General features: G+C 36.5%; 1 protein-coding gene across 1 annotated transcript in view; it reads right to left on the minus strand.

The window, feature by feature from the left end:
• The window catches only part of ARHGAP44 (Rho GTPase activating protein 44), a 109,562-nt gene that overhangs the window by 33,440 nt on the left and 58,764 nt on the right, over window positions 1–17,358 (minus strand). Inside the window, exons 2-5 of the mRNA XM_087955672.1 lie at window positions 5,005–5,044; window positions 2,129–2,233; window positions 1,779–1,855; window positions 900–1,011 (exon numbers count right to left, since the gene is read on the minus strand). Of these exons, the coding sequence (XP_087811798.1) occupies window positions 900–1,011; window positions 1,779–1,855; window positions 2,129–2,233; window positions 5,005–5,044 (334 nt within the window). The remainder of the gene's footprint in view (window positions 1–899; window positions 1,012–1,778; window positions 1,856–2,128; window positions 2,234–5,004; window positions 5,045–17,358) is intronic.

Genomic DNA, 17,358 nt, shown 5'->3' on the forward strand with positions numbered 1-17,358 from the left:
CTGGATTTTATAGGTAGTTCTTGGTCAATGACTGGCCTATTTAGCAATGGTTTTAATTTATGATGATGCAGAAAAAGTAGTTTTATGAATGGTTCTCATACTCATGACAATCGTAGCATTCCTATGGGCACATGATTGAGATCTGGTCACTTCACAAGTGGCAGGGGTTTACAATGGTCACAGGGGGTATCACACAGTCACCTAATTACCATTTGCAAGCTTCACCAGCAGCTTTTGACAGGCAAAGTAAATGGAAAAACCAGCAGGAAGTCACAAGTTGCAGTCATGTGATGTTACTTTTAATGACCACAGGTGATTTAAACAGAATCACAGAATATGTAAGTGTGGTGCAGGGATGTGATGTTTCACTTAATGACTATGTTGCTTAGAATGTAGTTGCCTGTCTCAATTGTGGTCATTAAGTAAAGACTACCAGTATTTGTTTATGTTTTCTGCAGATAAATCCAGAAGTAATTAAACCAGACCGTATCTCTATAAATAAACAGGAAACAAACTGTGAATACTCTCTCTGTTTAGTTCCTCTGTGAAGTACCTTGCAGATGATATAAGCCCTAAACAGATGCTCACTTCTGGCTCTTATACTCACAGTGATAAACATGGCTCATTTAGTACTTGAACACCAGGATAGGATCAGATGCATTTTTCCTACTTGGTGGTGGATTTGACTTCTTAAACCTTGTTAGTTCCTTTCATTTTGTTGATATATTGCTTCCTTCCACTTCAGTATCCAAACTCCGAAAGGCCAGAGGCCACAAGTTTTTGACTAGAAACAGATTCTGAAATGCCTCGTATTCTCAGATCTGCTAGAGAACCACTCCCATTTACCTTTCCCTAAAAGACCCAGGTCAGAGATTCACTTTGAAATAAGCAACTCTTACCTCTGCCAACACAAACAGTGGCTCTATCACATCCCTTTCAACTTGCAGCTCAAAGTGGATGAGCTCTTGAGATAGCTTGTCTTCTGCTTCTCCACATAGTTTCAGCATCTTCCTGCAAGGAGAACAGGCAGCTCTCAAGGGAGAAAGCAAGCAATAGATTAAGACAGCACTTGATCCAAGAGATGTTCCTTACAGGCAGGGCAGGGCAGATGTCTAATGTTGCTTAGAGTCACCTGAATCATGACATGGGCATCAAATGAATCTGACAAACAAACAAAGAAACAAACAGTGTGCCATTCTTTAGACTCAGAAGGTTGCAGAGCAAGAAGGCTTCTATGGCTTGTCACATTTGGGATTTTACTAGACATTTTTCCACTGAAAAGTCACTTTCAGTGATAAATAAATAACCAGTAAAAATCATGGATGGTAAGAAATGGCTACATGCTGTTCTAGCTTCATGCTCTGATTTATCCCTCGATTTATCTGACTCGAGGTTGCATGTTGGAGATCGATCATAATGGATCGTAAAGTCCTAAGCTAAAGAGGTCTGTAGGAAAAACAATGGCTTATTTACAATTAGTAGAGGCAATTCAAATGGGCGGAAGGGTAAATTATTTATCAACAAACACTGTATTTGTGGCTTTAATATCCCCCCCCATATGTGATGATTTGTGCTTGTGAGTGCCTCCCCTTTTATGAGGAAAAGCTGGAAGTGAGGCTCATAAAATTAACCATTTCAACCTTACCACAAGCACTCAATGTGTTTTTCAAATGAACCAATTCCCCAAATGGAGAAACTTTATTGTGATTGAAACACCTTCCTAGCTTCTCCCTTCCCAAAGTGGTAGCTGTTCCACAGACACAGGACTGGAATCTTACCCAAGCAGGGAGTCATCTCCTAGGATAGCAGAACCCTCCATCAAGCACTGAGCAAGTGACGTCAAAGGCAATTTCTTCTGCAACAAAAGCAACTGTTGTATGATTTATTTTAAATAAAAAAAGAATCAATGACATCCCAGCCTTTTCATCTCTTGTTCAGAAAACAACTCTACTTTCAAAGAACCAGTACTTCGAACCATTCACTTCCCACCATATTATTGGAAAATTCATGCATATACATGAAAGGGAAAAGTCCCTTGAAGGGATATTTGCATCTTAATTCCTCTGCCTTCTCTTTTCAGGGTAAAAGAACCCTATTCCCTGATACAGGGGATACCAGGATCTCTCACCGAGCGCTTATCAGAATCTGATCCCTGCTGCCCCTGAAGACATGCCGTCAGCTTCTTATGCGTGCTGTGGGAGACCTGCTTCACCAGCTCCAAACGCTTCTCCACCTGTGGATGGACATCTCACATATCACATCAGAAAAATGCATCCTCATCTCCCAGCATACAACTCTCCTCAAGGTAAATCCTCTTCCTCGAGGTAAACTGCTCCTCAAAGTAAATCCAGGCTATGCATGGACAATTCTTACAGACGTTTTCATAATTCAGTTACAATTTGCTTTCTGAAACAGGCTCTTTTTATAGCATGCTGAACTGTGCAAAAGGAGAGAACATATCCCATTACTCCTTAACACAAGCATAACTTTAATACCTAGACCTAGTATTATGCTAGGCCATAATGTGGTATGTGTGACTGGGTACATCCTGATTTAAAGAAGTTGGGCAGAGTTTGTAGCTTACTGATTGTAACAGATAAGCAAAAGTAGGCATATGTGGCTTCTTTGTGATTTCTTAGCTTATTCTTTGTTTGTTGCTGTAATTGACCCAACCACCTGATTAGTCTATAGAGGTATGATGGGATATCAGTTTTTTAAAAGGAAAAATACTGATAAGACCAGTATCAACAAACAAGCAGTGACGGCCATAGTTATTTTCCATATTGATTTATTGAGAAACCTATGAATCTTACATTAAAACAACTGTGATTTTGCATGAATTGTAGCACTTAGCATGAATAGTGCATTTGCTTTTTATATCCCAATAACATATAAACTATTGCAGTTAGTAAACTAATTCAACAGGAAACAAGGAGACAATTATTTTAGCATTCATTTTAATTAAATGTATTAAAATAGAATGTAAACGTTGTTAGCCTAAATAAATTTGTACTATCCCAATAATAGTTTGTCTCTCAATCAACTGAGTCATAAAAGGTAAGTTATAGAATGATTTATGAGGGCTCGGGGCAGTAGATAAATCCTGGGGAGAAGTAAATCTGGCTTGAGGTTAATGAAAGTTATAATCAGGCCTAGACTTTGGAAAACCAAGAATGTTACTGCTATTTTTCACTTTATATTTTGCACTGAAACATAAATATCAGTACGATTAGATGTACCTTTTGTCAAGTATGATGGAAAATCAAATGTAAATAACATTCAAAGGGATGAAGCCACTTGATATATGTGAACTTTGTATTTTCAGGTATTTTACTGAATTATATTTCTAAAATAAGAGTCAATACTTTGTGTAACTTGAGTAGACTGTGCACTAAAAACAGATCTAAAATCTAATTAGAGCAACAATGATTGTTCAGGTCCCTTGGAGAATTAGCTAAGAAAGTGTGGTTTGATAGAAATTCCATACTATGACAAATCTCATCAAATAACTATGAAGGTGGAAGGAACTACAATGGGTATTAGCTAATGGTTATCTTCAAGGACTATCTATCCAGCCTACATGATTAGGCAGCATTGTGATGCTTCAGGTCCTATCCATTAAGATGGAATCTGAGAAGCAGAACTTGCCCTCTGGAACACACACACACACACACACACACACACTCACTTTGCATCAAGATACACCTGGATTTCTGGCCATGTTCAAAATAATTCTAAAAATGTGCATATGGGTACTGCATGTTAGATTATCTTTTAATGGTTGCTTTTCCTCTGCCATTTTGTTTTGGTTTTAGTTGTACTGCAATTTTTGCTGTATAGACTTCTTGTAGGGTATAAATGGCTGTATACCTTTAATAGGTAAATAAATAAATAAATAAATAAATCTGAAAGACAGTTTTCATGTCTTAGTCCCCAAGTGATCAATGAGTCAGGCAGATATATTTTTAAAAGTATTTGACAGGGCAGAGGGCCAGTGCATTGAAATATGAGCAAGCTTTTGTGGAAAGCTAACCTAGATAATGCAGACATAAAAATTAGACTTAGGTCAGCCATACAACTCATTAAATAAAAATTAGGTTGGTTATATATCCTCAAGTTGTTCCTACTGGCCATCTGTTTTATATTTAGAATCTCCAAATAAGAGCATAAGGCCTAGGCAGAACATACACAAGTAGCTATCACAATGGCAGGAGTCACAGATGTCCATGAGACAAAAATGGACTTGATTGCATTTGTATTGTGTGACCCAGCCTACACATAAATACCTAATATTTGGAAGGTTTTTTTTTTGGTTTTTTTGAAGTAGCTTTCCCCAAAACAATATCCTTCAAAACCTTTGGACAAGAATACCTATACTCTCAGCCAGCATGGCCATTAGCCAAGTTGGTTGGAGCTGATGGAAGATCAATACCAAAAACTTTTGGAGGCTACCATACTTGGAAAGGCAGCTCTACAGCCTAATTTAGGCTCAGGCCAATCCCATGTTAGAAACTTAATATATTTTCATATATCTTCCCAACGACTGAATCTAATTGATCCTGACACAGAAACCATTATCTTGATTAGAGACATATTTCAGACATCTTTTCTATAAACACAATTCAGCAACATATTCAGTGAGTCTGCTCTGGAGTTAATCTTTCTGAAAATAGTATTCACTAGAAAGATAATGACTGGTCAAAAAGTATATTCACATTTAGCAGAATGTTTTTTTAAAAAATTAAAAAAACATATAATTTAACATTTTCTACTTAATCGCTTTCTAACTGAAATAGAGTTCAAACACATAACAGTAGAGTCTTTTTAAAAAAATAAATAATTACAGACCTTTCCCTTAAAACATCAACTTTATTCCTGATACCTTTGTCATTCTTGGTCCCAATAAATTCTATCTAGAAGACTGTTTTTTTATTTCATGTGTGGCAAATTTCAGTATCAAACAGTGGCAAGCATAAGGTATCAGGGAAAAAAACAGCATAGTACCTGCAAAAGATCTTCATTCAGAACTTCTGTTTTCTCAGCCCTAAAACAAACAAACAAACAAAAAACCCCATAGTAATCCAATACGACACAATGAATAGTTTGTCACAATTTAAAAGTGAAATTTGAAATATAGTTGCATAAACTCTTCCACACATTAAGATTTCAAGACATTGACTGAGAGCCACCCAGATGGGTGGTTATATAAAAGTTTTAAATAAATAAATGCATGTATTGCTAAAACATTTCAATTTTTAACATTAATCTGGAATTCTGGCCCTTAAAGAAATTTGAATTGAATAAACATTTAGGACTTTGTTTTTTAAAGGAATACATGGACACAAAAAAGAGTGCTTTTGCTGTTACACGACTATCATTCTTCAGAAGTAATATCTGAATGTTAATTTTGCAGATCAAATACCACTTTCAAGTTCAAAGACACCTACAAAATTGGATGTTAAATTCCAAGCGCAATCTGTTCTGGTTTAAATTGTGATATTTGTCTGAGTATATATTGGGATTCATTTTATATATTACTGTTGCTTTTGCTTCAATAAAAAAGACTATTAATTAAATCTTTATCTTGTGCTTGAACAAAAATAACTATTTAGTGGATTGAATCAACAATCCCTAATTTACTCCACCAATCTGTCTTCTAATATAGCCAGGCAAGTGTCCTTGGAATGATTCCAAAGTGAAGAACTGTTACCAGATTTAGAAATTCTCAATATATATTTACCTCTGTACATTCCTAGGTATCATGGTTAATAGTCACTGAGATGTATTGTTCCATAACTATATTCAATATTTATATCTAAGTCAACATGACTTTTTTGGTAGAAAATCTTTACATTAATGTATGTGGGCAAATGTTTGGGTAAACTGGTTTCTGGTGAAAAAAATTGTATATTTATGTATTGATTTTAAAACCTTGAAGTTGTCTCCTCAACATTTAGCTTTTCTCATATAAAAAGCCCTAAGTATATGCATCTTTCAGTGTCAAACATTAATAAAATAATCTATTGCTCTGTCTACCTTCTCTAGCTCACGCTTTCCCATTCTCCATCTTAGTACCTTGATTTTCAATCTATTGAAAAAAGTAATGCACTGATATTTGATCAATCAAACTTAAATAATAAAATCCTCACTGCAAGTCAAGTTAGGTTTAGGTAATTTAAATATTTTTCTCCTGTCTTTCAGGGTCTGAAATAGTTCCTTTCTCATATTTTTTTTAAATAATAATAAATAATAAATAAATAAAATTCTTTATTTCTAGATCACTACTTATAACTTTCCAACAGAGGTCTTCCTTCTCAAGCTATTACAACATATTAAGCTTTATGGTTAACTGAAAAATCTGAAGACTTCATACTTTTGCATGAATAAAGATCCATTACCCGATTGAAAGCTTTCTAAACACCTTATGGCAATTCTCTTTAACAGCTGGGATGAGTAGGCATATTTTCTTCAAATAGAAGTGTTATATATTAATGTTTGCCAAATTCAAAAGTACTTTTTATCCCCTTCTCTCACACCACCAAAAGCCATTGGTTGTTAGCTACCCTTATTCCAGGGGAAAGCTAATTTTAACTATTAAAAAAATAGAACCAACTGAAAAATAGGCTTAAAGATGAAAAATATCTAAAACATTGAGTCCTATATTGAGAAGTGTGCAAAATGAATTGGAGAGATTTAATGAATTAGAAAGTTTCTGGATCATTGAATTCCACCAGCATCTCTTGTTTCACTATAAGATATAGAGACTGACTACTGGGATGACTACTGAAGCATGTAATCAATATATCAATGTAGTTATTACGAAAGTAATGAACTCATATTTATGACCACGTTTCCATTTTTTAAAAGTGTAGCTTTATGAGACATGAACATTATACAGTATTTATTGTATTTCAAAAGCATAATGCTTACACAATCTAGTTTTTTGATAAAAAGATCATGCTCTTAAAAGAACTGAGTAAAGGATGTTTCAAGGAATTTATTTATCTTTTTCAAATGAAAAACTGAATTATATTAAAATAATGTTGTTGTTGTTGTTTTAAAATTCTAAACTATAATGGTATGCAAGAAAAAAACAACACCAAAACACTGTAAGGGGCTGATTCAGCTTGACAAATTTCTTCATGTAATCTATATGAGCATATGGAGAAAAAAATATGAAAATTGAACCAAGTGCTTTCTTTCTTTCTTTCTTTCTTTCTTTCTTTCTTTCTTTCTTTCTTTCTTTCTTTCTTTCTTTCTTTCTTTCTTTCTTTCTTTCTTAATTAATTTGGACAGATTTCTATCCCTCCACAATCAGAAATTCTTGATGAGTTATATCATATGTAACATAAAAAGACCAGTTAAAATATCCATTGCAATATGCAAGCCAAACAAGCTTCATGGATAACAATAAAAACAATAGATAAACCATAAAACAATAATAAGAAAATTGAAAATAAAGATGAAACAACTTATTCAACAACTTCTGAAATGTCAGCAAAAAAGAGCTAGCCTGATTTCAACGGGGAGGCTGTTCTAAAGTTTATCACTGACACAGAAAACCAGTGCCATCCTCACTTCAGACCCCCCAAACCTCCTAAAATTGTGGGCTGTTTAACAGTTTCTTCCTAAGCAATCTAATTGGCTGTGATAAAGGCTTTATAGGTCACAGCCAGCATTTTAAATTGTGTTAAAAACCAACCAGCAACAAATGTAGGGTTTACAAAATCAGTTTTATAAATTCCAAATGCTAGGAGCCTGAAAGTACATAGACCAGTGTATTTTGAACCAATTCTAGCTTCTGAGCAACCAGGAGTACAACTCCCAATATGACACATTACAATGCTTTAACAGTTGCTGATGAGGACTTGACTTACTGGGGCCAGTTCCTGCTGTCCAAATAACGTCACAACTAGCATATCTGCTGTCCAGATAATGTCACAACTAGCATAAAGCTGGAGATAGATCCACCTGGCAATAATTTCAATCTGCCATCCCAGGAAGAGCCATAAATCCAGAAGGATATTGGAATCATGAATCTTCTCTTTGATCTATAGTGCTTATTTGTCAAACAATATTCTGGAGGTGACAAAAAATTCTGATGTATCAATTTTGGCTTACAAAGATTTATCTTTGGTCTGTTGTCTCCTACTTGATCCTGACAACTTCCAGATACCACCTGACAATGTAGAGTTGACTTTCATCATCATATTAAACCCCAAACCATCAACAATGTATTTCAGTGACTTTATGGAAATATTAATAAGCAGGAAACTAATCCCTGAGCATCCTATATATGAAGGGAAATCAGACGTCTTCTCCGCTCTCCTATACTGAATGATCCACTGAGGACTGCATAGAACCATTGCAGAACAATGTCTCTTATCCCAGCCCTGCAGTGGATCCAATGGGATAACCAGAATGGGTGTACTACTCCCATCCTTGAACAGTCATCTGTGTTCAGCCAAAGTGAAGGCTGGGTTTTTAGGACAAGGTGTGAGGTCATTCCCTGCAATCAATCCTTTCCTGTCTTCATTCTTATTTAATCAATTTTTTTATATGACAACCTATCAACTATCGTTTAATATTATTTTTGTGGACTTCGACAAGCTTATTCATCTTTACAAAGGCAAAGAGACACAAAGACTGTTCTTTTCTTCAATGTTACAGATGAAGGAGAGGGCTCATTTCTATCCATAAACAATGAAAGAATGGTAATGGGAAAGGAAAGTAGATGGGTATGGCCTGACAAATGGATTCTCATTGAAGATACAGGTAGTCCTCGTCTTACGACCACAATGGAGTCCAGAATTTATGTTCTTAAGTGACAACTTTGTTAAGTGAGTTTTGTCCCATTTTAATTTTCTGGTTTCCCCATTGACTTTCCTTGGCAGAAGGCCTCAAAAGATAGGACCTGGGAAACTGCAACCATTATAAATATAAACAAGAATCCGAATGTAAATCCACGGAGGATGCTGCAACAGTCATAAGTGTGAAAAATGATCATGAGTCACCTTTTTCAGTGCCATTGTAACTTTGAACTGTCACTAAGTGAACTGATGTAAATTGAGGACCACCTGTACTCTAATGAAGATATCCACCCAAGGACAATGAGCTATCATGGTGATTGCCTTCAGTTGATACAAACTAACTTTGATGGTATTGGTATGGTTGTGATTCCTTCAGGAGAAGCAGCTGTATTTTGTTTTCTAATTGGAAGAGTTCTATTGTTTTCTCAATACTGTATATTTATATATTCATTAAGTTCATATGTTGCCCAATTCCCAATGACTAGCCACATTGTTAAAAACATTTAAAAATCAGGAAAATACTACTTTGCGCAGATTTCTCTCCATGCAGTCATAGCCTGTAATCTTCGCACAGAAAAATATTGTGTTCTAAAATGAGCAATAGTAAAAAGGCAGCCTATCATTCCCAAAGGAAGCAGTCTGATACTACAGCTTGCACTGCTAGTAAACATCATAAATTAAGCAAAGAGGTTCAGAGATTAACTGGCACACTACTTGAAGTTACAATCCAGGTCAGTTCTTGCTTGAACTTACTCTTTAATTTTACTAATTTCTACAACAGTTATAGGATGAAGCTGTTTCTTCCCCTCTTCCCCTTCCCAAGATTTATGTATGGTTATATAAATGAAATATGTTTCTGCTAAACTGTAGTTGTTATTTCAATAGGGAAAAAAACCCTACTACATCCAAATAGTAACAATTTACTCCAAAGAATTCACTGCCAAGACACCCTGCAATGACATTGCTTCCTGGGTTAAATCTATGTATATTTAGCTGAAAGAGCAATTCCGGTTATTATTCAACTTCATATTCAAAATCCATTCATGTGTGAAGAGATGGCAGAGGAATCCATATCTGATCCACAGCTCTGCAAGTATACAAATGGATCTTTGCCTCAAGAGATTTCACTATTCTCTAACTAGTACAATGGAGTTTAAAAGAAATTAGATTAAAGTAGAAATTGAGTAAATCACAGAAATTATGCAGAAATGAAATGGAACAACATTAGATGCGTCCATTCCTATCACATTTTGTTAAGACACCGGTTGAGGTAAATTCTAACAAAAAACTTCTACAATATATACTACTAGCTCTGTACCCGTTCTTCCCTATGAAACTATGTGGTCAGGCTTAGTTTTGGGGGAGGAAAATAAGCAGGGGAAATTGTGCCTCTGCCTACCAGCATCTATCGATATTCATCTGGTTAGCATCCTGTCAGTGTGAGAGAGAGTTGAAGGCTGTTTGGAAACTGAAACATGGAAACTGAAACAGTATTTGCTCTGTGAACAAGGAGACAGCAAGGAACCTAGGTGTGGCTTAGCTCAACTGTTCTGTACTAAAGCTGCTTGCTGCTGTGAAACTAAAACTGAAATGGAAATTCCTCTCCTCTGCTTGTGTTTTGCATTTGGAAGAGATTTCTTTTCAGGTGGGGAGAGGGAGTAGAACTCCTTAGCATCAGAGCATGTTAAGGAAATATTAATGCTCTGATGGTCATTTCAAAAATCCTTTCTTAGCGAGCACCTAGAAGCCAAGAGGAACATATTTGCCAAATTTCAAGTTTGTAGTTCTGGCATTTTGCGATTATGCGTGACTGATATTGGTATTTTTATATATATAGAAGATTTCTGATGATGCATTTGTGTGCAAAAGTCAGAAATTTGTCATTATAGTCTTCAAGTTAAAATAATCAAATCAAATATGAATTGGGTCAAAATGTAAGATTCCCTCTGCTGTCTCTGGGCTAAACAATAACAATTCTCTTTATTTCTCGCCCCAAAACATTATTTCCATTTTTACAAGATGCACTGGAGGAAAATAAAAGTCCAGTCTATGCATATAGCTTCTGGCTGGAAGCCATGCCCTAAGGAGTTGCCTGTAGACATGGAGGCTGGCAAGCCTCCCTAATAAAACTGCTTATATAAAAAAGAGTGGATTATATTGAATTTGGATGTCTGCAGCTTCTCAAACCAAGGCAGTTGCTTTCACAATCTCAGACATGTTCATGCTTTGCTTCGCTGTGATTTTGTGCTTGTTTAACAAACCAACAGAATTAGCATTCCAGTAATGCCCAGGCAGATGGAGGTTATAGCGCTGAATGACAACACTGCCACCCTCTAATAAACCTAAAAATGCTTCAATGCCAGGAAAGGAAATTACATTCTAATTTCCCTGATGTGTAATAAAAGGAGAAGGAGGCTTTGAAAAGAAATGTACCTAGAATTGAAGAGAGGTAAAAAAAAAAACACGATGATTCTAGAATATTTGGGCAAAGAATCTCACTTTATTCTTTTCCATCACAAAGGAAAACCTGTGTGTGGTATTGGCTTAGCAGTGATGAAATTTCCTCTACAAGAAGCATTTTTGCAAACATTTTCGGGGAGTAATTTCTACAGGCAACATGCTACCTATCTAAAGCAAGGTATCTTACTGGAAACATCAAATGCATTTGGGTTTCTGATTTCAAATTTTTTTAAGAGCAAAATTTCAGAACAAAATATCATAAGGTTTATACGTAATGTTCTCTGGTTGCCCTTCTCCAACCTGAGAATGTAAGATTATCAGAAAAGCCTTTTGGATCAAGACATTTAGTCTAGCATTCAGCATTACCCAAAGAATAACTGGATAGAACTGGGAAGCTCATATGCCTGAACTGTACGGTGACAGCTCCCCTTTCCTGTCCCTTCCTAGCAAGAAATATTTAAGGCATGCCACTTAAGATTCAGGAGATAATATCAGCCATCGACATTACTGGTTTGATTCTGAGCCTCTCACATTCACTTTTAAAACCATCCAAATCACCAGGATTTACCGGAATTACTGCCAGCAAATTCTACAATTTACCTATTTTCCCCCCCTTTATGCTGAATCTACATCTATTTGATCCTAATGGATGACCTTGAGTTCTAACATTGTGAAAGAGGGAGACTGTTGAATATTGTCCCAGATGCATGACTGAGGATCTGATGCACAGATCTCTCTTAATAATGTTCATCAAGTACCTGGAAGAGCATCTCCTGAGTCACTGTAAAGACATCTAGTAGATAAAAATTGCTCAGGTTTGTTGGGCAGAACTCCTTCCCATCCCATTGTGGGGTGTCACAGGGGGTTGACACCCTACCGCTCTTATTTAACATCTATACAAAGTATTTCAATTAAATCATCCGTCAACATCCCATCAATAAGTACACGATGTTCAGTTATATATTTCAACTTTGAGCTGAATAGAAGATCTGATTGACTGTTTTGTTCCAGTGATTAGTGTCAGTCACCCAAGACAAGAATCATGACAAGAGCTAATTCTACATTATTGTAAGGCTACATTAAGAGAATCTTGCAAGTTTGAAAGTGCAAATTTCTCACCTACTCTCTTTACTGTCTGATAAGTTAAGGAGATTTTTTTGGTAGGTTTCTTTCTCTGCCCTTTTATCTGATCATTCCCTAGGCAGCAACTCTTCCCTTCATCTTCCAGAATCATTCTCACATCCCGTTACAACTAGAGATTATAAATGTCTATGTGAGAATTTGAATTCATCCCGACAAGATGGATTAATTTTGGAAATAGAAGCTCTCCCATTTCAGAGATATTGAATATTTAGCTTCGGGCAATGCTTCACTGTGCAGAGCTAGTGTATGTATAGGTAGTCCTTGACTTACAACAGTTCTTTTAGTGACTATTCAAAGCTACAATGGCACTAAAATGACATGACCATTTTTCACACTTATGACCACTGCAGCATCCCCATGGTCATGTGATCAAAATTCAGATACTTGGGGTCATGCCCCTTGTGGAGACTGACTCTGAGGAAGAGGAGGAACAGCCAACAGGGAGTGGAAGTGTGGTTCTGGAGGTTGTGGAGGAGGCTGGGGAAGGGCAGAGGCTGGCTGGGCAGTCAGAGGATGATCCAGGCCCATCCCATCTCCATCCTAGGGCATGCAGGGAAGAGACGATAAGGGAGAGACGTGGTCTACTTGGAAGGAGAGGGCCTTGATCCTCTTCATGGGCTGCAGCTGTGACAACTTAATAAGAGGACGAACATGCGTACGGGCGAATGCTGGAAACAAAGTGTGACAATATCTCTAGTTTATGGTTCCGCTCTGAGTTTGGCACCCAGAATTACCCTATTGCAAGATGGGAGGCCAATACATTTTATAAATAAAATAAATTACACTTAACATAATTCCCAGCAGCATGGCAAACCAGGGAGATAGATTGATTAGCAGTACTAGTATATAAATAAACAACACAGTGATTTTTAAATTATTATTTAGTTATTTCTATTTTGATTTGTAATATGACCTCACAAGTTGGCCTTTAATATTATATTGAACTAGTTCTATACCCATGCTTTGCTATGAAACAATGTGATCGGGCTTAGTTTTTGGGGAAGAAAATAAGGGGAAAAAATTGTGCCTCTGTCTACCGGCATCCATTGGTATTGGCTAGCGTCCTGTCAGTGTGTGAGAGAATTGAGGGCTGTTTGGAAACTAAAACATGGAAATTGAAACAGTATTTTCTGTGTGAGCAAGAAGGAGACAGCAAAGACCCTGGGGCTTAGCTCAACTGTTCTGTACTAAAGCTGGTTGCTGTTGTGAAACTAAAACTGAAACTGAACCTCCTCTCTTCTGCTTGTGCTTTGCATTTGGAAGAGAATTCTTTTCAGGGGGCAGGGGAGTAGAACTCCTTAGCATCAGAGTGTGTTAAGGAAATACTAATGCTCTGCTGGTCATTTTGAAAAACGCTTTCTTAATGAGCACCTAGAAGCCAAGAGGAACATACATGCCAAATTTCAAGTTTGTAGGCTTTACGGTTCTGGAGATTTTGTGATGATGTGTGAGTGGTATTTCACTCTTATGTATATAGATACATACACAGACACACATATAGCAATATTGTAGTCAAAGATGTTTTTCAAGTTATTATAATACATTTTTGGCATCTTCTCTCTTCTCAGCAGTATAGCTTTGACTCATTCTGGGCAATGCTTACATAATTATGATCATATCGAAACAAGAGGAAATGGATTCTGGTTTACTATAATAATTCTGACTCTTTACGGTTACTGTCACCATCGAATGGTTTCATAACCCAGGAATAACTCTGGAAAGACAGTGATCCAGACTCTATTAAAAAGATGGCAGAACTTAGACCAATTAAAAGCACTTAGATCCATCACCGGGGCATCCAACTATCCAGATCGGATGAATTCCTTCAAACTACAAGGGAAATGAAGCCCCATGAATAATTTACTATCCACTGGCAGCTTTGCTAGTCAGAGTCTTGAAACAGAATTGCTGAATTCTCCAGCATACTCCCAAATACTTATGCAGTATTCCCACATTAATTAATCTCCCCATTCTTCATTAAAATACTCTTATCTTAAATTCAATCTGTAGGAGATGACCAGTCTGAGCTCATGGGAGGGATCAAATGCATGATCAGTCATGAATTCCTGCACACCCACAAGAGATCTAGGTCTTGCCCACCTTAAATTCCTTAACTCCCGCTAATTTCCTTTGACTGTTAGTAGTTCAGATTCTTGTAGAGAGCTTAAGCTTGCAATAAATCATTATACTCATTTGAACTGCTTCAATCTCCTGATTTCCCTGACGCTTGACACAATCCCTCCATTTCTAAATCAATTTGTATTTAAAAAAAAAATCTTGCATCAAAATTACCACAATGGCATCTTAGTTTAATGGACCCTCACTTAATCGACTTATCCAGCGGAATAAACCTGTGTTTGAGCTTCATTTCCAAACAATATACCATTTGATTCCCAAACCAGTATGAATAAGAATTGATGTAATTTGTGTCAATTTGTATCAAAATATGTAAAACATCAATAACGTAATGTGTATTTAACATTCAAACTTAATGGAAATTTTAATGGACAGACTTAATGGACCTTTTTCTGGATAAAGGTCAATTAAATTAAGTTTACTGTTTGCATTTCATATGTACTACTACTGCACACATTCTCCTCAAGCAAATTTTCTCCTCCATTCCTTTCCTTGACTCAGAAGACAATTATTGGAAGATAGCTAAGTAATCAACATATTGATGTTACTTCACACAAACTTTCACACATCTCCCCTTGGATTATTCATGTCATCTACAAATGATCCAAGAGGAGAAAATTGAGTCCTGCTGTAAGCAGTAGCAATAGCTTTATTAGGTAAGTCAACTTCAGAAAGGAAGTAACAGAATAAGTGGAACATGGTACTTCCAATTCCTTTTTACGCAACATTGATTTCTTCATGACAGCAAAACAGTTAGAAATGGACTTATTCTCATGACTATCAATGTGATGCGAAGAAAAGCCTGCAAATCACAGGGCGTGAGTGCGAGTGGCATTCTAGAATAGTTCCTTGGGGCTCTTGAAGGTCATGAAGCTTTGAATCAAGAGACACTCAACACAGAGAGTTGATCTCCCATTTCAATGGTATGGGGTGGATATTTTCAATAACAATAAGTTCAATTACCAGGCAGTGAAGAAGTGCTATCTTATAGTATCTCCACACTACTATGCAATGCCAGACATTAGATACAGTAAAAGTTGCAAAATCTATCAAATAGGAAACCTGGAGGAAGAAAAAGTAAAGAGATATGTGCAAGTTCTTAAAAATAGTGTACACAATGCTCAACAAATGGAAAAAACAGGCTTCTTCACTTTCTGCCTTTGGTTTTTCTAATTCTCAATGACATATAATATTGATGTTTTTTAAATGCACTGCAAGATTTACAAATACTTGGGTATATTTAGAAAAGTGCCCTTTTGCACAAAAAAGACAACACATCTTGGCAGAATAGACAAGCTGACATTTAGACCATTGTTCCTAGTTTGTCTTTGGAAAATGGTTGTTGTGTGGGATGTTCACACTCAACAGAGTTTAAAAAACCTGGTGAATATATAGTTATACTGGGAAGAGGTTAACAGTATAAAGGCAAGTCATAAAGGAACCAAGTGTTTGTTTAGCTTTATGAAAAGCTAGAAGATGCAGGGCTGGACATATTCAATTAATGTACCAGTACTGTTGGAAGAAGTATAAAGAAACAAGCAAATGTGTCTGGATGGTTGAGGAAAAACAACTATTTAAGAGCAAGTTGTAAAGCATGGTTAATTGAAATACCTGCAGTTCAGACCATAGTCCCATCTAGTCTGTTATTCCACTTACTACAGCAGCTAATCACAAGCCCCTTGCAAAGTCCACTTGGAAGAAACTAACCATAACTCACTCTTGATTTTGAAAGTTACACTCTGGGAAAGCCAACACAATCTGATTTCTTCCAAAACAACTTCTAGAATAGAAGTCAACATGGCCAAATTTGGTGATTTGAAATCTCGGTACATCTGGAGGCAAAAATCCTAGAATCTTATTAAAGAACCAAGCATGATTTGGCCCACCCAGGTGACCTTGATAACTGTAGTTTAAGAACAAAGCCAACATCAGAATTGAGAAGTGAAGTTTCTAACCTTACTATACATCTATCCGGAACAAATTAAAATTACATACTTTGTTACCACTTTCATATGTCATAAATGCAACATGCCTCCTCCGTTCCTGCAATGCTCAGTGAGTTATTTTTGTAAGAGCACATGGTTAGTGCAGAGCATTTATCACTTCATCCTCAGTTGAATAACCCATATGTACTAGTCACAAAATGCAACAAAGAGATGAAGTGCTGCCCTTGAACCAAAAGCAAGTTATAGTCTCACTCCAACCTTTTAGATAATGGGAAAAAAAGCTAGATCACTCAAATGCTTGCTTTGTTTAGACAGAGAAGGCTCATGACTGGGAAAGTCAACTACCTTTTGAGGCATGGTCTCCTCAATGTTGTAATAGAGGTACTGTAGGCATTTCTTTTTTCACAAAATGACAAAGGATAACAAAACATTTGAAATAAGAACAGCCTTGAGCATTGGAAAATCAGAGACTAAAAAACTTATGAACTGCAGCTATTGCACAGCTCTTTTCCTTTCCTAAATGCTCGGTGAGCTTTTCCTCCTTGGTCTGATTAGCAACAATGCACTTGGTGGAATGCCTAGTTTCACACCAACTCCCCTATATGCTTTGGCCATCCACAGAGGCCTGCCTCTGGCCATTTCCATTAGTAGACGAAGTGAGGGAAAGAGAAACTGGGAAAATGGCTTTCTGGTTTATTTCCCTGGTCTCTGAAATACTCTTCCCAAAGAAGTTTGCTTGGCATATAATTCTAAGAACAAGTAAAGTTCTTTTAAAGCCAGACTGCTTCTGACTGCTTCAAAAAGTTTTGTTGTAGTAGATTGTCGAACCTCATTATTGCTTTAATTGTATATCTCAGGTACGG

Source organism: Notechis scutatus, chromosome 2 (assembly GCF_049901735.1).
Source record: "Notechis scutatus isolate UNSWTSFEM ecotype Mainland chromosome 2, rNotScu1.2, whole genome shotgun sequence".
Lineage (NCBI taxonomy): Eukaryota > Metazoa > Chordata > Lepidosauria > Squamata > Elapidae > Notechis > Notechis scutatus.